Source organism: Hibiscus syriacus, unplaced genomic scaffold (assembly GCF_006381635.1).
Source record: "Hibiscus syriacus cultivar Baekdansim isolate YM2019G1 unplaced genomic scaffold, ASM638163v2 tig00000778_pilon, whole genome shotgun sequence".
In the NCBI taxonomy this organism is placed as follows: Eukaryota; Viridiplantae; Streptophyta; class Magnoliopsida; order Malvales; family Malvaceae; genus Hibiscus; species Hibiscus syriacus.
The window spans coordinates 2,578,542-2,600,725 of NW_024061825.1; the positions used below are offsets into that span (position 1 = coordinate 2,578,542).

General features: G+C 36.4%; 2 protein-coding genes across 2 annotated transcripts; both read right to left on the reverse strand.

Annotated features, from left to right (window-relative positions):
* Positions 1 to 1,003: 1,003 nt before the first annotated feature.
* LOC120115272 (PRA1 family protein B4-like) lies at positions 1,004 to 1,931 on the reverse strand. Its single transcript, XM_039136020.1, has one exon. The coding sequence runs from the start codon at positions 1,842 to 1,844 to the stop codon at positions 1,197 to 1,199; it is 648 nt and encodes a 215-aa protein (XP_038991951.1). The 5' UTR covers positions 1,845 to 1,931; the 3' UTR covers positions 1,004 to 1,196.
* Positions 1,932 to 3,267: 1,336 nt separating this feature from the next.
* Positions 3,268 to 21,751, reverse strand: LOC120115261 (protein SCAR2-like). The gene is given in 14 exon segments (XM_039136013.1): positions 3,268 to 3,637; positions 3,774 to 4,056; positions 4,139 to 4,529; positions 4,647 to 4,751; positions 4,870 to 4,956; positions 5,046 to 8,646; positions 8,760 to 8,821; positions 18,261 to 18,298; positions 18,301 to 18,389; positions 18,479 to 18,602; positions 19,079 to 19,177; positions 19,180 to 19,241; positions 21,404 to 21,568; positions 21,683 to 21,751. Coding segments are annotated over 11 exon segments (4,482 nt in total). The 5' UTR covers positions 21,559 to 21,568; positions 21,683 to 21,751; the 3' UTR covers positions 3,268 to 3,637; positions 3,774 to 4,056; positions 4,139 to 4,469.
* Between the last annotated feature and the right edge of the window lie 433 nt (positions 21,752 to 22,184).

Below are 22,184 nucleotides of genomic sequence, written 5' to 3' on the forward strand. Positions count from 1 at the left end.
CTATTTTCTTATCGTGGTAAAATCCAAGACTTCAACCCACTTTATTAATAAAAAATTAACATTCCATATCAACTATTTTTTAGTAAACCATGACATTATTGGGCGCAACTCATTTTATTAATAAAAATATTAACATTTCACGTCACAATCTATTTCTTAATGAATCATGATATTCTTGGGTGCAACTATATTTCTTATATATAATTATAACATTTTCAGCTTTAACTTATTTTTTTATCGTTGAAAAATCCAAGACTCCATCGGCTTAAAACTCTGATAACATTTTAGGTGCAACTCATTTTATAAATAAAAATATTAACATTCTATATCACAACATATTTCTTAGTTACTCATTTCTTAGTGAACCATGACATTTTTTGGCGCACCTATGTTATTAATAAAAATATTAATAATCCATATCACAACATATTTTTCAGTAAACTATAACATTTTTTTTGTGCAATCGTACTTTTTATATATATATTCATAATATTTTTAGTTTTTAAACTTATTTTCTTATCGTAGGAAAATTCAGAACTCTATCAGCTTAAACTTTAATAACATTTTAAACACCCATTTTATTTTTCTATTTTTAAGTGAATCATGATATTTTTTAGCACAATCTATTTTAGTAATAAATATATTAACATTCTAGATCACAACGTATATATATATATATATATATTTATAAAATTTTTAACTTTTAAATTTATTTTCTTATTGTAGGAAACTCTGATAACATTTAGACATAACTTAAAATATTAATAATATTCATAACATTTTATATATATTTTTCTTAAATGTTAGAGAATCATTCGAACGCAGTGCACTAACCTGCCAGTATCAGCAATTGATTGATGCATTCAGATCTTACAACAAAGAACAGCAAGGGAAATAACCGCGTGATTTCCCAGAAATCAAAGAGAAACTTTGCTTATGAATTTATGCACAGACAGATCTGACACAACGAAAGAATTCCCATAGCACATGATTTCAACGCATATAACACAATGGATCCAAGATCCATATACATTTCACCAATGTTAAAAGTACATAATAAAAACCCTATTCATCATTCAAAACAATAAAGAAAAACCATGAATTCCCCCTGTGGAGGTTTTATTCCCTAAAAAAAATTGCATGAAGCGATATTAGATCCTAGAGGCAAAGATTTAGGGAAGAACCATGGATCAGATTCAGACACGAGCGGCAACCACAGGGGCGGCTGCTGCGGCGGCATTGGAGGCAGCACCACCTAGAAATGACAAGAAACCGGTGGATACTTGTTCTTGTTCGTCCAAGAAGAGATCCTCTGGGGCCCTGAAGGCGCCGTGAGCACAGACTAGTCCAACTCCAACCATGAGAGCGGAAATGAGAAGAGATCCAACGGAGGTGAGGAAGACGACGAAGACGCTGAAGACGATGAGGATGCCGAGAGTCTCGCGGTCGGAGAAGGAACGGCCGAAGACGACGAGAGGCTGGTCGGCGGGACGGAAGAGGTAGAGGAAGATCCAGGAGGAGAGGAGTCCAAGGAGGAGGAGAAGGGAAAACGGATGGGAAAGAAGGGAAAAGGCGAGGATAAGACCAATCACCGACAGATAATTGACTCGGAAGTATGAGTAATTCTTGCGGACACGGACGATGGCATCGGAGAAAGATTCCGGCTTGGAGAAGGCGGAACGATCAGCGAGTTCAGCCCAGGGACGGCGTTGGGAAAGGCCGTTGCGGACGGAATCATTGAGATGTGATAGGAAAGAGAGGACTGCGGGGGTGGCGGCGGGTGGCTGGGATTCGATGGATTGCGCGGAGGAGATAGGGAGGACGGCGGGACCGGTGGTTGACATTGCAGTTGGTTGGAGAAGAGAATTTAGAATGTAGAGGAGATGTGCGGATTTAGATCTAGATCTGCGGTGCACAAAATAAATAAAGGATTTCGTTACGGATTCATCACCGTCGATAGAGCAAGGAAAGATTTCTAATCTCAATTTCAAGTATTAAATTATTTCGAGTAAAGGGATTTAACCTTTTAATAAAAGTTGTCGAATTATATCTTCATAAATTCACCAACTTCTTATGTCCATGCATATTTGTATGGCATGTTTAGATTCCATTATTCACATGAAATTGCATCATGTAAACGTAACATGAACAAATAATATACATGTCATGTAATATTATGGTTTATGATTTCTCTGACATATCCAAAATTAATTTTAAGATTGTACATGTATATTACACCACTTTGTTGTGCTAAAAAAATGTAATCTTGAAATGGATACATCAATAGAATAAATAATTAATCGAAGAAAATTTGAATTATATACATATATATGTATGCCTACCCTAACACACTACAGATCCACAACTGGTCAAATTGAATTGGTTTTAGATCGACTTGAACATTTTATCTCTCTACTCGTATATAGTTCAAAATTTGATTCGATTTTGAGATAAAATTCTCATGATCCAACACAAATATATATTTTAAGTAAAACAGTGACCTAATCAAAAAATAAAGGCTTAATACACTTTCAAGTGCCTAGATTATACCTCAAATTGATTTTTGATGTTTAAATAATTTTTCGTTAAAAATAGTACTAGCCGTTATACTTTTTGATTTTTTTTTTACTTTTTTAATAATAAAAATATTATTTTTTGAAAAAATTAAAGAAAAATCAAACCCCGTGTTCTCTCTCCCATTCCCCACCTCCAATGATGACGAAGGATCAATCACCAGTTGAATTTTATTCGAAGCATGACAAAGAACACAATGATGACGACCGTGTAACGTACGACCAACTATAGCCGCCAAAATTGTCAAAAAAACAATGACGAAAAACTTAAAAAACTAACAACTCTTCATGATGCTTCTCACAACAATCAATGCAATTTCTTAGTGGATGGGGGACTAAATTTTGATTGCGACAATAAAACGATTATGATGATGTCAACCGTAATGACCACAGACCGACATGGCTAATCAACAATGAAATTTAAGGGTTTTTTTTATTATAATACTAAAAAAAATTTATATACATAACACGTGTGAGATAACAATCAAATTTAACAACAATTACGATTCAAACACCTAAAAGTTATATCGTTGAAAACATTAGACACATTTTTATCAAAAATTTCTTTAGACATCAGGAGTCAATTTGAGGTATAGTTTATACACCTAAATGTGTATTAAGAAAAATAAAAAATAAAAAATATTATTACAATCATCTCTAAATACATAATAAGTAATTATACTATTTTCCTAGGTCGGATCAGGTCGAGTTTGAGATTTTTACCCTAAACTCAATTCGATCCCATTCTCAAAATAACTCAACTTGAGTCCATTTTTTTATATAAAAAAAATTAACTCTAAGACCAGATCGGTCGAACCCCATTAAATCTGAATCACATGTACATCCCTATGTAATTCAATGCCAATCACAACCAGACATTGTTATATTATGTGTTGTAATTTTAACTACCGCAGCAACATGACACTCCGACTAATGAGTTCAAAATGAAACCAGCATGCCTGCTTAATTTCCCCCACAGCGAATGGTGACGCCTCTCAGCCAGGACCAAATAGCCGGTGCATATTTACCCATTTACTTGGACCATTTATACAAACCCAAACTAACTTCAATGCAGCCCACATATCATGATCCAAGGAAAACACAGAGATAAACAACATAATTAGAGCATAAGATCATGGACTCACGAATAAGATAATGAGAGCAGTGCAAACAATATTGAAAAGAAAAAGGCTTATTTACATTATCTAGTGCTGATGTAAAGCATGAAAACACTGCATATTCTTGGTTTTGATGTGCCTAAACCATCAGGGAAATGCAATGAGAAGACAAAATCAAGGATAAGCTAACCAGTTACGCATTCGGTGGCTGTCGAATGAGAGATGCATCACCAAATTGAACCCCAAGAACCAAACATGCCAAAAAGAGAAGCTTACTATAAAACCCACGATGCTCTTTCAGTAGCAGTCACTTTCTTTTCCCTGCTGTATTATTTTATCGTCACATACCCATCCTCCAATGGCGTCTTCAAAACAAATTTACAGCGTCATCATACACAACCTGGAAAATGCTAAGCTTACTAATAATTGTTCAAAAAACAAACTTACACATTTCGGCATCTTTAAGTAATATAAAATCGTATAGCATCGCTGGATTCGTGACACAGTATTTGATTACATGCTGTTGCTGACCCATGTGTCATGAACCATGAGACTCATTCTGGTATAATACAGCAAAGCTGAGTGCTGAGATATACATGGTAAAAGGATGCGCAGAATTCTATACACTTGACAGAATGAGAATGCTGAAGAAAGAATACACCACCGAACACACCACATCCATATATTTCCTATTAACCAAGATGGAGAATTTAAGATATTGGAAGAAACGAATATTATGAACAAGTATCCAAACAGAAGCGCCATTGCCTGTGCCTTTTCAAGTGTCACTCCAACCATCATCATCATCATCTTCGTCTTCATCACTTCCAGCCAATGCCTATTTCAGCAGTATGTGATTTTATGAAATGCATGCATGCATGCTCATAAGAAGCCAGAAAAAAAAGGAAAGAAAGAAAGAAAAGTGACAGACAGAAAGACAAAGGCAAGCACAAACCTGGCGCATTGCATTGGCTTTCTCCAAAATTGCTGCTAGTCTTAAGTTGGTTTTAGGACCCTGAATGCTGGGTCGCCTAACCACAGCAGGCTTCAAGTTGAAGGACTAGAAAGAAATAACAACACTCAGACTATCTAGATGCAACTTCACCTTTAAAAACTTTTTTTTGCCTTTCTTTAAAAGAAAGGAACAAAATGAACGTTAACGGAGAATTGGATCTAACCTTGGTTCGTATCTGTTCCAGCAATGAGTCCCTTTCATCTACCTTTGGAATGACTGGAGGCTGCATCCGCTCGGTTACCTTCCTCAACTGCACCAAAATTGGAATTGTTACTTACAAAAAGAAAAAGGCCGATTGAAAAGGGAGGAAAGAAGAGCGAAATGAAAGGCTGTAACTACCTTGCTTTTGTCATGAGCAACAACAGCATCAATGAGAGGATTGCGAGGTCGTGGAAGCTTCACACTTGGAATCCCATTCGAATTTTCATCTTCAACTGGTGATACAGCAAGGATAATTGATGGCCGTATTGCTTCTCCCTCTGAAATTGAAATATCATTCTGCACAGTTGTATTTGATGACTGTGCAATTTCTACTTCTGCAGAAGCCAAACCATGCTTAACAATGGCATCTGGTATCTGCGATGATTCTCCCTCTGAAACTACCAAAGCTTGCTGATGCTGCTCCTCTACCTTGGTCGGAAACTGTACTACTTTTATAGGAAGATCATCCACTATCTGGGTTGATATCTGCTCCTCTCTCTTAATTGGTGGGGGCACAGAGATATCATGGAGATACCCCTGTTCTTCCCCAAAACTTTTCTCAGGGTGCTGATATGCCCCACCTTCCAAACCTATATCCAGTACAAATTGGTCTGGAGGTTGTGTTATGTTCTCATGCGAAGATACAGTAATATGTCTAGAAGTGGTATCAGTAGCTGGAATCAGCAGGGAGTAACTGGATTCTACCCTATCATCATCCATAGCAATGGAATCATATCCAATGCTTCTATTAGATATTATGGGCAAAGATGGGTTTGAGTGTTTTCCACCCAAACATATATCATTGAACTGGCTATTAATGTTGCTATCAATTGTTGGTGGGTGGATCGAATAAGGATCAGGGGGCTGCATGCACTCAGCGGCCAATTGACTAGATGCACAACCAGACAACTCTTCACCATCCACTACCGGTAAAAATGGATTTCCAGGCTGCTTATTTTCTTTCTCTAATGCAGATAAACCAAACTGACCTTTCCTGTCGGTTCCAATTTGTGATATAAAGGGGAATAACCCTTGACCCTGTTCGACCAATTCTCTTTGTGAAGCTGGAGAAACATGCTGAATTCTGCCTATCCTCCATTGCATTGGAGGAAGCGGGGGCAATGGTGGCATTTCCTCCATGCTAACTTTTGTTGCCTCAGGGAGTATGTCGTAGGCAGGGTGAATAGGAGCTGATGTGTATCTTTCTTGCTTATCTTGCCCTCCTGATAGTTGTAAATACTCTAAAGGTTTATTTGAAGAGCCTCCAGTGGAATGTGTAACATAAGTTTGTACCTTGCTGGACAAGAGATTTGAGATATTTGAATTATCTTCAACCATATGCAGGCTGCCCTTATAATGCTGATTTGTAGGGAAGTCTGAGGACTGCTTGAAAGAAGTTTCTTTTTCCGAAAAGTGATGAGTTGGTGAAGACACCAGATCTGCTCTACTTTCCATCAGTCGACTCAAATCCTTTGATTCTGACTCTTGATCGCTCAATTCTAAAGAAGCTGGTTTAGTGGTCAAATTAATGACATTCAAACTATTTTTGGTAAGCTCACCAAGAGACAAATAGTGAATATCTTCTAAATTGGAAGTGTTGCGAGAGACTGATTTGCATGAAGTTGAAACTATGTCTGCTGGATTTGTTTCTTGTGTCTCTAGCTCTACAAGACATCCTTGAGAAATAACCTCATTAGGTTTCAATTCTTCTAGACAGAGATCTGCATCACCGGAAAGAGACTCTTCCAAATACATTAAAGTTCCAGCTGCCGGACAAATTGAATTTGAAGTCTGAAAAGTAGTACCAACAGCACCATTGAAATCTGCAGAACCACAAGCAGCAGCAGCAGAGACTACAATATTTTCAGCATGAACATTTCCTGTAGCCAGATCATCTAAGCACACACCATCCTTGGTGTCCACACTATCAGAGCAATGAGATGGAAGATCACAAATGAGAGCATCTCCTTCCACTGCATCCACACTGCAGGTAAATTCCCTAGTTTCTTCTGCCTCTGAAGCATCAAACAGCTGATCAATATGTTGTTCCTTTTCATGAAATGAAGCCCCTACCTCCACTGGGTCAGCCACAAGTTCAGGATCATTGTGTAATATGTCTGAAAATTTCTGTTCACTAAAGCAACGAGACTCTAAATTATCCAGCATCGGAATCATACATTCCAAGTTCTGGCCAGCTTCTAAGGTATCATCATTGGCCTTGGAAGCCAAATTTCCACCCTTCATAATATCCGAACCTTCAGGTGGTATTGTAATACCTGAATCTCTTTCTACTTCTGCCAAGTTTGAACAAGGATGCTGCTCCTCCGTTGGTGAAGTAATGGGATACCATGAATCAATTATTTGGTTGACTGAACTTTCATCACAACTTTCTCTAGTACAATCTGTTTTAAGAACATCTAAAGGATCATTTCCACTTCTCTTTTCAGGAGCAAACTGTAAAGTGTTTGAAAAATATGGCAAAGCATCAGAAGAGATATTTGCATAACTGTTGTCCCGCTCATCCACTGGAAGGCTTTCGTCAGTAGAAAGAAGAATCAAAGAAATCTCCTGTTTCTCATAAGAACCAGCACCAGTGACTTCCGAAGAACCTGCCAAATATTTTCCATCATCACTGTCTGACAAATCAGGATCTGTTTTAACAACATTAGAGGGCACTTCATCAAGTTGCTTTTCCTGATATGAAGCTTCCATTGAGTTGGCTTGATTCAACATAACATGTGTGGAATTAAAATCTTCATGACATGAACTAGAAGATACTTCCCCATGATCAGGAGGCCCACATTCGTTCGGTGACAAAACCTTGTCAGAACTGGAACATTGCATCTCTGAATGTGCAGGAAGCAGAATGGATGATACCTCGACAACCTCTGGAACAAAGTTTTTAATAGAAGGGGACACTTCAGCTCCTACATCAACATCTGACACCATATCATCAGCCAGATTGTCCATGGTATCAGAGTAGGAAAAACTTGATCTTCCTTTCTTGAAGGAACTGTTTCCATCATCTGATTCAGAGGAGATTCCAACTAATTGAGAATCTGATGAACGAGCCTGGACATCAGGCTTTCCCTTAGTTACATCAGAACCTGTTTGGCATTTTACACCATTTACAGAGCCACTGTCAATATTAGATCTACTGTCATTGTCTGTATCCATTTCATAGTCCATGCTTGTAAGGGCATCCATGTAACTGTCAACCTCACCGGTCATATTGTCAGAATGATCCCCATCTGAACCAGAATCTTTTCTGCCTTCTCCATCTATGATTTTCTTTTGAACTGCATCTTTATGATGGGGAAGAGGGATTTTATCTGAGAAATTACCTGTTGGTTCAGGCACTTCCATAATCTCTCTGTCAATGACTTCTCCATTCAACTCTTCCATGGAAGGTTTCAGGACCAGCTCGGTAGGCGAAGAACTTGAGGTTTCCTTTCCTAGTGAAGAATTTTTCACGGGACTCACTGTATTAGTCTCATGTGTTTCAAGATCCAATTCACTAGAATGATCCAACGTCAGCCTCAGAGGTTGTAGAACACCAGTGGTCTTGTTAACAGCTTTATGCTCCGGGGAAGGAGTCTCCAAGAATTTCTCCATGTAGCTTTTCCCAGATTTTGGATCAAGTGAAGATTCATTCAGTTGTCTTCTTTTTAGTTTTACAAGACAGACAGGGTCATTGTCTGCATTCTCAATACGCTCCTCCAAAAACAGCTGATGCAATCTGCACAATCAGAAAGCAGCTCAATCCCAAGAAACCATATTAAAACATTAAACATGCATGCTTAATCAATAGAAGAAGCTATAAGGCACAGATGCAGAATTGAAAAGACTCACTTGGCATGTGATGCCATTGCAAATTGTGGTGTTGCTTCATTCCTCCAGCGTGATCCTTTTTTCTGCAAGAAATACAATATAAGAAACTGTATGGGCACACGCCAGTATTCCAATATAATGCACCCAGCCAAATATAAAAAGGATATTGAAAATTGATCACTAAAACAATGATGCACCAAAAAGTTGCCATGAGTTGTCAGCCCCTTTTACAAATAATTTCACTCAATTGATCAAAACAGGAAAACGAATGGAATAAAGATGAGAAGGAAGTTAATCAGCATTTGAATGAATATAATTTGTGGGGATCATCCCAAATACAAAAAAGTGCATCTCAAATGGAGTAGGGTGCGAGATATGAAGTGTACTGCTTGTTAGAATCAGCCGTGTAGAACTCTTGTTTGTTTAGGAGTATTTTATGATAAAAAAGGGATCAGTCTCAGGAATCTTAGGATAATTCCTTGTTGGGTGTTATTGCGTTTGTTCATGTTCATTCTCATCTTAAGGAAAAACTGCATCTGTGTGCTATAATAAATGCAAATTCATGGGATACTCGTCTACACAAAAAGGTTATAAATGCTATCACCCGCCTTCTAAAAAAATTATTAGTGCTAATGTTACTATTGTTGAAGGTGACTCCTTTTTTTTCAGCCTAATTATCTTCAGGGGAGACTTTGATTTTTTTTTTTATAGGAATTGAAGGCCTCATTAAAAACCTCCTTCTTGATTAGAGAGACTTATAGAGAAGCTCCTTAATCAGCGGAAGGAGGAAAAGAGTGCCTTAGGATTTCATTGAACAAAAGAACAGCAATATACATCCAGATATTAACCCCGTACATAAAACAAAACACCATAAAACAACCAAAAACACCCCCATAGCAGCAACAGTAGCTCAACCTAATCCAGCATATCAACCACAACAGCCCCTAAAGGACTGACCCAACTAAAAGCCTAACTCTAGACTCGGAGAGCACCAAAATAGAGACCAAAAATGACAGCTGACTCAAACCATAGTAACCAAAATAAAACACAAACATCCAGGAGCTTCCATCCACACGAAGAGGGCAGAAAACCAAACTATAGACTCTGGCTCCAAAGCTGGAAAAATAGAATCATAAACTGGCTCCCAGAACAGACAAAACTCCCTCACATTGAACCTCCTACTGTTGCTTGATTTGGCAGTATCAGGCCATTATTTGGGGACCTGAAACTTTCTCTACAAACCCCGATGTATCTCTGTCATCCAGCCTGTCAACTACCGCCCCAACCTATTGGGCATCCCCATCCTGATGGGCCTCCACACCCTTTGAACTACTAAAAGCACGCCTCTTGATAATGTTAATCACGTTCTTCATCACCTTTGCCTTTAACCGACCATCCAAGTTGGATGAATCAAAAAAATCCAATATATCTCTCTATCACGTGCAGACATATAGCTTTCGCTGTTTTCAAAAATTGACTCTCTAGCCCCTTGTTCCAGCACATTCTCGTGCTTCAAATATGAATACATCTCTCCTTGAACCTGATTATTTTTCCAAATCTACATCTTTACAGTTAACACTTGTTCCTAAGTATGTTACTAAGCTTGGTCTTAAGGAGTTTGTTAGTTGTTACTCCACCAAATAGGTCAGTTATGATGAAAGATATGGACAATCAAAGTAATATTCAATGGCAGGTTTATTCCAGGAAGAAGACACCAACTTCTCGATCCGTATAGGTACAATCTCCCATTCGTACTATTGCTTTCTCACCAAAAGTTGTTTCCAAGCAGATTCTCTTAAGCTCACTGAATCGAAATCACCTCCAAACAAAATGATGAGCCAGTTGAACCAGAAAATGAGAACTCAAACACCGAAGAAGACTTATCCATTGCACTTACGAAGGGAACAAGAACCTACACTGAACATCTAATATACCTTTCCATGTCCTACCAAAACTTATCTAAAACCATGAAACTTCTCTAACCAATCTCCATACAATACCTATACAAAAAAACCTAACTAAGGCATTAGGTAATGAGAGGTGGGCGAATGTTATAAAGGCAGAAATGGCATCCATTGAGAAGAACAGATTATGGGAAACAGTTGAACTACCAAGTGGGAAGAAACCGGTGGGATATAGACGGGTGTTCTCTATAAAATATGACAGATTCCAGTTTCCTAAATAAGGAATACTGGTTGTACTGACTAAGATGTTCGGTAAATATGTTAGTGATTGTAATCCCTAACTTTGAGGGATTTATTTTAGGTCAAATATTCCTAAAATCAGTCTCTTTCCTAATTTAGAGTTTCCTAACAGGCTTATGAAATATGAACTAGTGTAAAATTCCTATGAATGAATTAATCGAATCAGGTCACTTTTGACATGGTATCAGAGCTTTTTTAGCTCGATTCTAGGAGATTTTTCACTTGTTTTTTGGCAGCCCCTTCTCTTCCAATTCACCTTTGAACCGATAGAATCTGTTAAAAAGGACACAGTTGAAGGTATTGAAACCAACGACATTGGGATACTTCAGAAGTCTCGAGTAATGGAGGAAATCACTCAAATTCAACAATTGATTTGCAAAATATCTAGGCAGCCTACCGACTAAATGGGCAGAACTACCTGAAGTGATCTCAAATGGTTCGCACGTTCTTGAAGGGGAGAGGAAAATTGAGTCATCTACTCAAAAATGGACTTGAAGAAGGAAACCATAAGTTTAAGGCTTGGGATGAGCAGAATTCGTTGGTGATGTCTTGGCTGTGGAACTCTATGGTGCCCGAAATGAGATGGCAGGAAATGGATCATTATCAATGCATCCACATGAGATGTAGTGAAGATGCAATACTTTTAAAAGGTTGTTGAAAAGATCGAATTTATGATTTTTTTGCAGGACTAAATGTTGAGTTTGATGCAGTAAGAGTTCAAATACTTGAAAAGGAGGACCTATCATCACTAAATGAAACAATTGTTCGGGCTGAGGAAGGAAGAAGAGCAATTATATTGAGAATAGTCAGGTCTAAGGGTCAGCCTTGGTTACAAAGGCTGTAAATGGAAAAAGGTTTGGGGGCCTGGAACAATCAACCAATCAAGACAATAGACAAACCGAAATTCACAAGGCCACTCAACAAAGACTCTCTCTGGTGCACATATTGCAAAAAACCTCACTATACTAAGGAGAAATGCTGGAAACTCCATGGAAGGCCACAAACAACAAATAGAACTCTTTAGCTAAAAATGGGCAACCAAAGGAGCAAGGGCAAGCATATACAGCAAAACAACAGATTGGAGAGAGCAATTCTCAAGAATCACCTATTGAGTTAAATAGAGAGGAGATTGAGAAGCTAAAGAATCTGCTTGGATCACTGGAAAAACTGTCTTCAACAAGTACTTGCAATTTATCTTTTTCAGGTATATCCTCTTCTCAAACTTCTAAAGTCTCGAATACACCCACCAAAAGTTCTTAGATCATTGACTCAGGAGTCGCATACCATATGACCCACTACTCACAAAACTTTATCTCACATACACCTTGTCCTAGTAATAAAAAAATAATTGTTGCTTATGGTTCGGTAATTATAGTGGCTGGTCAAGGAGATGTTGCAAGTGAAATCCTCACCCTTAAACATGTCCTCCATGTTCCAAAGTTGTTTACCAATCTTCTATCTATCCATAAAATTACCAAATATTCTAACTGCAATGTGGTTTTTTACCCTACTCGATGTGTTTTTCATTAACATGGTACAAGGAGGATGATTGGACATGCTAAAGAAATAAAAGGGCTATACTATTTCGAAGAAATCAATGGGCAAAGTTAGTGTTCTGAAGTCCTCACCATTATCCTTCCTCTCCGAATTTGTTAAGACTAATAAAGAACGAATTTGCCTCTATCACCTTCCATTGGCCGTCTGTCTTTTAGAGTCCTTAAAATCATATTTCTTTTATTGTTCAAAGAGTTAAAAGTTGAAAACCTTCATTGTGATGTTTGTGAAACACAAACGTACTTTTCTAGCAAGCAATAAAAGAACTTCTCCTCCTTCTACTCTTATATGTAGTGATGTTTGGGGACCATCCTCTATTCCAAATATTTTTGGGGCTCAATGGTTTGTATCCTTTATTGATGATTGTACATGTGTGTCTTGGATATTCCTCCTAAAACAAAAATCTAATGTAAGTCTAACTTCCAAACTTTTTACAATATGATCAAAACCTAATTTGGTGTTGAAATTAAGAGGTTTCCGTCAGACAATGCCAAAGATTATTTCAATCAATTTCTCTTACCATAATTCCAAAAAAATGGCATCATACATGAATCATCGTGGGCTAGTACAACCTAACAAAACGGTGTACTTGAAAGAAAAAATGGACATATTTTAGCTATTACAAGGGCTTTATTATTCCAGAAAAATGTTCCTAAACAATATTGGGAGAGGCTATCCTAACTGCTACTCGTATGATAAATAGGCTGCCAACAAAAGTCCTTGAATCTCAAAGTCCTATGAAAGCTCTAACAATGTTCTTTCCTAATTTCAATACCTCAAATAACCTCACTCCCAAAATATTCGGTTGTGTGGCCTTTGTCCATATACATCCTCGAAACAGGGGGGAAACATGATCCACATGCAATCAAATGCGTCTTTCTCAGTTATCTTCCACCCAAAAAGTGTACAAATGTTACCATCCTCCCACAAAAAAAAAACACTTTGTATCTCCTGATGTTACTTTTGCAGAAGGAGAAAATTACTTTACCCGTCCTTATCTTCTGGGTGAGACCTCATTCACAGAAAATAAGGACAAAGATCTCTTCCTCCTTGATTTTTCAACACCTATCCAGCAGCCCCTCGTTACACACCAACAACCCCTTATTACACACTAGCCTGCCAACCAACTTAAGCTAGCCAAAGTTGAAACCATACAACCTGAGACAGAACCTTATACCCCAAAACACAAGAGATTCAGGATACCACTTGCCCTCTACTTGTTTATTTAAAAAGGAAGACACGGGTGCAGGTTCAATCATCCTCCTCTCCTATACAATTCGAGGTAATTACTACTGAACCTAATCCCAATAATTACAATACCACTGCCACTGAAAATCCTAATTTAAATGATTTTCCCATTGCAATTAGAAAAGGAACTAGAGGCTTTAAATGATGAGAATTGGAAAATGTCATGAAAGTTGAAATAGAAGCACTTGAGAAGAATAAGACATGGGACTTGGTGGAGCTACCAAAAGGAAATAAATCAATGAGATGTCGATGGGTGTTCACAGCCTGGTTTTTTAAAGGTGCAAGGCGTAGGCGCGCACCTTTCGTATTTGACGCGCACCGTTTGCGCTAAAAATTTTATAAATCAAGTCTGATACATATCCATACACATTACCCATCGATGTACTCCTAAATTACTTAATCTACTTCACACATTATGTTACTTCACTATTGTTTGTTTTTAAAACCTTAGTTTCCAAAATACATAAACACAAACTTAGAGTGACACTATAATAAATTAATAATTATATGTTTAAATATAAAGAATTTAACATATAAAATAATGTTAGTTATGTATTTTTATTTTTGAATTAAATTAATTATTTAATAATATGTGAATTTAATAATTAATTTTAAAATAAAATACTAGAGTTTTTTATTATTTTATTTAAAAATTTGTACAAATTTTGATTTAGTTAAAATTTTATATTGAATTTTCTCGTTATAAGTAATTAATTCTCATGATTTAATTTTTAAATTGATATAAGAATATGAATATATTAATAAAAAATTAGATGAAAATGTTAATTGTGTAAATGAATTTTTAAATATTATAATCATATAATATTTCAACTATAAAAGTTCATTATAATTATAAAAATAATTCTTAAATAATTATTCTTATATTTGTATATTTCTTATTTATAATATTAAATATTTTTATTTATAAAAAATTAATTATTAAAGAAAGCAGAAACAGAGAAGGGCAAAGCAAAAACCAAATATAAAAAGCAATAAGACTAATGAAAAGCATAAACCTGATATAAAAAATAAGAGTAAAGACTAATGAAATGTTTAATAAAGAAGGTATCCCTTTTCACGCTTGGAATTGGGATACTTTCAAAAACATCGCAACTAAGTGGGGCAAGTTAATAGCAATTGACAACAGTTGTGAGTTTCCATCGTCCTTTGATAGGGCTAAAATTCAAATACTCACAAATGATAAAGGGAGAATTGATGAGTTGTTAGAGTTGAAGGTCGGTGATAGTTCATTCAATGTCTTGGTGCATGAAGTTGATCCTTCCTTCAAACCTAATTCTTGGGTCCCTGAAGATTGCGATATTTCATTTGATCTTATTCCTCCTATTGGATTGTGATGTTTCGGCAGCAGTATTCAGAGGTGTTTTCTAGTTTGGGGTTGTAATTTTTGGTTTTTATTTGGCTATGTTATCTTATATCTTGAGGTGTTTTTTAGAGATAGGGTTTGTCTTAGGTCGTTTTGTTTGAAGATGTAATATTTCTAGGTTTTTGGTTTGTAATGGCATATATTCCCGTATGAGGGATCGGTGTTACTAATTGTACTTGGTTTACTATTTAATAAAATATGAGGTACTCTTTTCTCCTTCCAATGTTCTTCAACATACTCCTAAGTATGTGGAAGAATACGAAGGGAGTTTTTAATGAGACCTCCAACTTCTATAAAAAAAAAATAAAGAGTGGTGGGAATAAAAGAATAAAAAAAATGATGGGAATAGGATAAAACGGCAAGAGTCTATCCATTATATTATTTTATTATATTAGGTTGCTTTAGACTTTACTCTGTTGTAGCAACAAAGCAAAAACAAATAAAGCAAAAACCAAAGAATAGAAAAGCGGCAGAGGCGATGCGCTTTGGCACCTTCCTAAAAGCATAAAAAGCCTCTTTAGAGGCAACTTTTGTTGCACCCATGATCGCTTTGCGCCTTAGGCACGCTTTTTAAAACCAGGTTCACAGTGAAGTACAAATCAAATGGTTCTTTGGAGATATACAAAGCAAGGCTAGTTGCCAAAGGATATACTCAAATGTATGGAATAGACTACTTCGAAACGTTTCCCTATTGCAAAGATGAATGTGAGTGTTGTTGTCACTAGCTGCTAATCAAGGATGGAAATTGCAGCAATTTGACATCAAGAATGCCTTTTTACATGGTGAGCTTGAGGAGGAAGTCTACATGGATGTCCCACCAGGGTTCAGTCCAAATACAAGACAGGTGGTATGTAGGCTAAAGAAGGCTTTATATGGACTGAAACAAACCTCAATAGCTTGGTTTGGAAGGTTTACCAAGGCAATCCTCAAGTTGGGGTATAAATAGAGCCAAGGTGATCATACTCTATTTGTAAAACACTCGTCTTCAGGGGGAGTGATGGCCTTTTTAGTATATGAAGATGACATTATAGTGACAGGAGACGATTTGGAAGGAACAGAAGATTTGAAGAAATGCCTAGTAAAGGAATTTGAAGTCAAAGAACTTGGTAAGTTGAAATACTTCCTATGCATCGAAGTAGCACATTCTCGGGAAGAAATCTTCATATCTTAGCATAAATACATTGGTAACTTGTTGACAGAAACAGACAAGCTGAGATGTTAACCAACAAAGACTCCTCTAGAGGTCAACTACAGACTAGGAGATGCATTATGAGTAGTAGTTGTTGGTAAAAGTTCCTATCAGAGGCTAGTGGGAAAGCTCATATACTTGTTAGGGAATCTTATTTAAGAAAGGGGAAAAGCTAGGTCTTGAGGCCTATACTGATGAAAATTATCCAGGGTCTAAAGTTAACAAATGATCAACCTCGGGCTATTGTACATAGGGATGGGCATGGGACCCAAACCCGACGGGTTCCGAGCCGATCGGGTCGGGTTTTTTAAAAATTATTCGAGTTCGGGTCTGGTTGGGTTTTTTTAATATGATGTTCGGGTCGGGTTGATTTCGGGTTTAGGGTGAAAAATACCCGACCCGAAAAAATTATAATTTTACCTTATATATTTAGGAATAATTACAATAATACCCCTCTATATTTTACCCGAAAAAAAATATTTTTATTTTGGGTCGGGTCGGGTGAAATCATGTTTTGGTCGGATCGGGTCGGGTCTCGGGTGGAGGATTCCTTGATCTCGGGTCGGGTGGACCAAAAACCTGACCTAACCACCCATGCCCAACCCTAATTGTACATTCCTAGGGGCACCTTGTGACTTGGAGAAGTAAGAAACATAATGTTGTGATTAGATCCAGTGCAAAAACTGAATTTAAGGCAATGGCACTTGGAATTTGTGAGTTGTTATGGCTAAAAATCATTTTGGAAGATTCGAAAATCAAGTGGAAAGGTCCAATGAAAACTGCATTGTGATAATAAGTCAGCCATCAATATTGCCCACAATCTAGTGTAGCATGACCATACAAAACACATTGAAGTTGACGTACATTTTATAAAGGAGAAACTTGAAAGTGGCCTTATTTGTACTCCTTATGTGTCCACTGATAGTCAACTGGTAGATATACTTACCAAAGGATTGCCTAGGAAGTTCTTCCAGAAGTTGGTAAGCAAGCTAAGAGTGGATGATATCCATTACCCAGATTAAGGGTGAGTGTCAGATTCCAATTTCCTAAATAAGGAATACTGGTTGTACTAACTAAGATATTCTGTAAATATGTCAGTGGTTGTAATCCCTAACTTTGAGGGATTTATTTTTGGTTAAATATTCCTAGAATCAGTCTCTTTCCTAGTTTAGAATTTTCTAACTTAGGCTTATGAGGTCTATATGAACCATGTAAAATTCCTATAAATGAATTAATCAAATCAGATCACTTTTGACAAAATATAAGGCGCGTGGCATAGTTGAAAGGTACAAAACAAGGTTGGTGGCCAAAGGATACACACAAACCTATGACATTAATTATCTTGAGACGTTTGCTCTGGTAACAACAATGACTACAGTAAAAATTCTTGTCTTTAGCATCTCTTTTTGAGTGAGACCTACAACAGTTCAATATTAAGAATGTATTCCTCCATGGTGGTCCTGAAGAGGAAACTCACGTGGAAGTTCCTCATGGTCAAATAGAAGGGTATGGTTGTAGATTGAAGAAAGCTCTTTATGGGCTCAGACAGTCTCCACGAGCCTGGTTTGGGAAGTTAGCCAAGTCAATGATCTCATTGAGACATAAGCAAAGTCAATGTAATCATACCTTTTTCTTGAACTCTGTAAAGGTTACAACACTTTTAGTGTATATAGATGGCATTATTTAAGGACTGAAGAACTTGAAAGAATGTCTTTTGAAGGATTTTGACATGAAAGAGTTAGGAAAGTTGAAATTCTTCCTAGACATTGAGGTGGCACGTTTGAAGCAGGGAATCTTCATTTCTCAATAGAAATATGACACTGTCAACAGATCATATATGGCCTCCTCTACTACTCCCCCAACCAAAAAAAAGTAAAAACAAAAAAAGAATAAAAAATGACTCACGTTTCTTGTTTTATTACTATTTTTAAAGTTTTTCGTACCTTAACTTTGCTGGCTTTCTTCTCCCTCTGACCTTCATTGGTTCAATTCCAGGGAAAGTTGCTTCTGCTTTAAAGAATGATGGATCAGTGTAACGCTTTAAACATGTGCCAGCACCCGCAACATCAAATCTGGAAGAAAATATTAAAATATTCATCACTTGAATGAAATTTCCTTTCAAAAAAAATTACCATACTTGAGACCTAAGAGGAAATCTTACTTGTCCAAAAGGAATAACCGTGGAGGGCCCCGACATTCCTCATAAGAATCCAACACGCAGCGAGGTAAGTCCCCGCTACTTATCAGATTATGTTCAGTCTGCAAATTAGGGTGCCAGTTAACACCTACAAAAGATAATACATTTATCAAACGTTTTGGCAGATAGAGCCTTATGCATGAAAACTTCAATATTCTACTTCATAACTAATAAATAAATCATTAATCAAATGCAATGATCACCGTTCCTATTCATTCCATTCTTGCATATCAAACATGTGTTTATGGGAGCACAAAATACATCCATGCATACTACTATCTCATGATAAACTGCAGTTGGAGAATGTTATGAAAAAGTACATCTTTGGGTTTTCCATTAGATAAACAAACCTTCCTTTTCCTGTATAGATAGATATACTGCCAATAACGCAACCGTAGACAAAAGATATAAAAACATAAGAAACCAACACATGCCAAAGTACCCCATTGAAATGACAATAGAAACCATGGCAAATAGTAAAATAGTGAATAAAAACACCTTTTAAAGACATTTACATAAATATAATAGCATGAACATGTGTAAAAATGTGTTGTTGAATGTAACCTTCACTGGTAAAGAATAATGAATGATCGGTTTGTGATAAAAATGGCTTTTCAAAAGAAGGCAACTCCGCCTCAAGCTGTCGAACTCGAACCATTAGACATGTCCCCTTGCAGCAGTTGACATTACCTCTTCATGCAAGTCATGGAATATCTCAGCAGCAAACCTTTATCAATCATGACGAAAAGAAATTTAAAACCAGACAGGAGGAAAGCTAAAAAAGCTTCAAATTTGCTACCAAAGTTCTGCAACTCAAATATAAATTCATGTTAAATGTGGTACTCACTAACTCATACAGTCAATCCAGGTCTATAGATAAATCCTCAAGATGCAATTCTGCAACTCATATCATGTAAGTGTTTCTTTTAATAAATAAAAGTTGGTATACATTAATTAAAATAGAATTCTGAATTACAGCTGCTAAATCAGTGATCGCCAGAGCACAAGTACCACAAACCAGAAAACATTGAACATACCAAGAAACTAACCCTTTTGAAAGAAAAAAATAATGACATAATCAGGTAAGCAAATTCCAAGCACATCTAGGATTCAAATAGCTGAAATTAAATTCCAGTTCAGTATTATTGAGAAAACCTTTTAACAGATTCTGGTTATTTCTACGTGGAGCTCAAAGCAAATTAATTTGGAATTAAAAAATTAAAAGAACTGACCAACCAAAAAATAACCAACCAGAAATTAAAAGCTAAATAAAATATAGTGTTATAAATAAAAAATCTCAGCTTGCAACTCAAACAAAAAATGAAGAACGGGAATTCAGTTCTTTGACCTGTAAAGAACCTGGAAGGCAGACTGGAGAAAGCCATTTATAGGATAAGGTCCAAAAAGTTCGTTTGTTTTTTTTTTGGTTCTTTACATTGGGTTGATTAATATATACATTATACATATTTATAAAAAAAATCATCTTTTCCTTCAATAGTAATTTATTTGTTTACTTTATTGAATAAAATTTGCTTATTCACCGACCAGTCTTCATCTCTATCAGAAAGAATTACTGTTTGCAGAAACAGAATTCATGCAAAAAGGGGTAAATTTCCATCCCTATTTATATATATATATGTGTGTGCACTATTTGACTCATAAACCTTGTATATAGCTGGTTTAGAGCAAATAATAATTTGTTGATCCATCAAACACTAGCTATAAGGGGGAAAAAGAATTGCGATGGAATAAAACAGAATCACATTAGAGAACTTTAATCATACAATCAAAAAGTTGTAGATACAAATCAAGAAAGGCAAGTTCGATAAAGCTAATTTGTTTTTCTTGGTGAGGTATAGGGTGGCGTCATGGTTTTTAGCTAAAAACAAGGATGTGTCTATCCAAGTGGACAGCCTTGTGGGAGATATTTCTTTGGCAGATTTGATTAAGTCCCCCTCCAATTTTCAACTGTCAAGATTAAATTGGTGTCCTCCTCCTACAGGTTATTTTAAGATGAATGTTGATGGGGATGTTAACTTTGATTGGAGAAGAAGTGGTGTTGGTGGGGTTCTTAAAGATGCTGACAAGAACAAGCTGGTTTCTTTCTCTAGAGCATTAGGACCTTGTTCTCCTATTCTTGCTGAGATTTTTGCTATTAAAGTGGGGTTAGCAGTGTTTTTTGATTCAGTTTGGAGGGATAAAGGTATTCTGATTTTGGAAAGTGTCTCATTCTTGCTGTGAAGTGGATCAACAGCCCGGAAATTTGTCCTTTGATCTCAGAAATTCAGAAGACAGTTGTGCAGTCTAATATTATTATTAAGCATATCAGTAGATGTATTAATGTGGAAGCTGATTGTCTAGCTAAGCCAGGAATTGTTAGAGAGTGTGGAGTTTGTTGTTTTTTGAGTAGTGGTTATGGTGTTTTATTTTGGTTATGTTTCTATGTTAGGTAATTTTATGTAATGGTTGGTAATCTTGTGTAAATTTGGGTTATTAATATATTAAGATACTCTTCTCCTCCTTCAGCTATTTGTCTCTATACAAGAGGCAAATAATGAGGGAGGTTTTTAATGAGGCCTTCTATTCCTATTAAAAAAAAAGGAAATTTGAACATCCTTGCCAAGATCAAGACCAGATCCGCAAGAACACTCAAATATATGAGTTGCATGTTATGCATATGATTAAAATCAAAATCCTCTTATTATTAACAATTGTAATGCCTGTGTATTTTCTAGGAAATTGAACTGCAAAATGATAGCATGTACCTTCGGGCAAAGGAAATCAGCTCCTAAACCGCAAATTTCAAAGCAAAAACTGAAGCTAAAACCAAAAAGAATCCCCCACCGCCCAACAAAATTAAAAAAAGGAAAAAAGAAGAGAGAAACTTACTCGGCAAGGTCACCGAGCTGGCGCAAAACACCAACAAGGCCAGCCATGGCGACGCCTTCAAGTAAAGCCTCCGGATCATCCTTTTCAGAAGCTTTATAGAGCTCGGGATCGGCCAAGCTATACTCATTCCTTATCTGGTATCTCGGCAACGGCATTTCTTCTCCTCTGTTACGCCGAAAAGAAGAAAGAATGCTTCAATCTCTATGCCTATAGAAAAAATAATCAAAATTTCTATTGATATTTGAGCATTCACTTTCAGTGATTTTATGTTCGCTGCACCTTGTTGGCTCTCTGAATTTTGGAAGAGATTTAGGGTTCGTGCTTTCACGATATTTGGGACATTTTTCGACTGAGACACGTGGCTAATTTTTTTATACCAAATATTCAAGTACTCAAAATACAGTTACCCGGTTATAAATCAGTAAGGGGTGTTTGGTTTAAGGATTGTGAGATTCTTATGTGATTAGAATCTCACATTCTCATAATTGATTGGTTGAGAATCTCATTCCCAGTAATATTTTATTACCAATAATAGATTTTTTGGGGTATATTACCAGGAATGTCACTTCTCTTAAGTATTGTAACATTACCGGCATTTTAGACTAAAATGCCCTTAAATTTTTATTTTTTTTCAAAAATATCATTCTTCTGTCATTGAATAATAAAAATTCTACGAAGGTTAAATTACAAATTTATCCATAAATTATTTTAAATTTACAAAAAAAAAATCTATAATTAAAATTTTATATGAAATTCAGGGGTTAAATTTTTTTTATCCTTT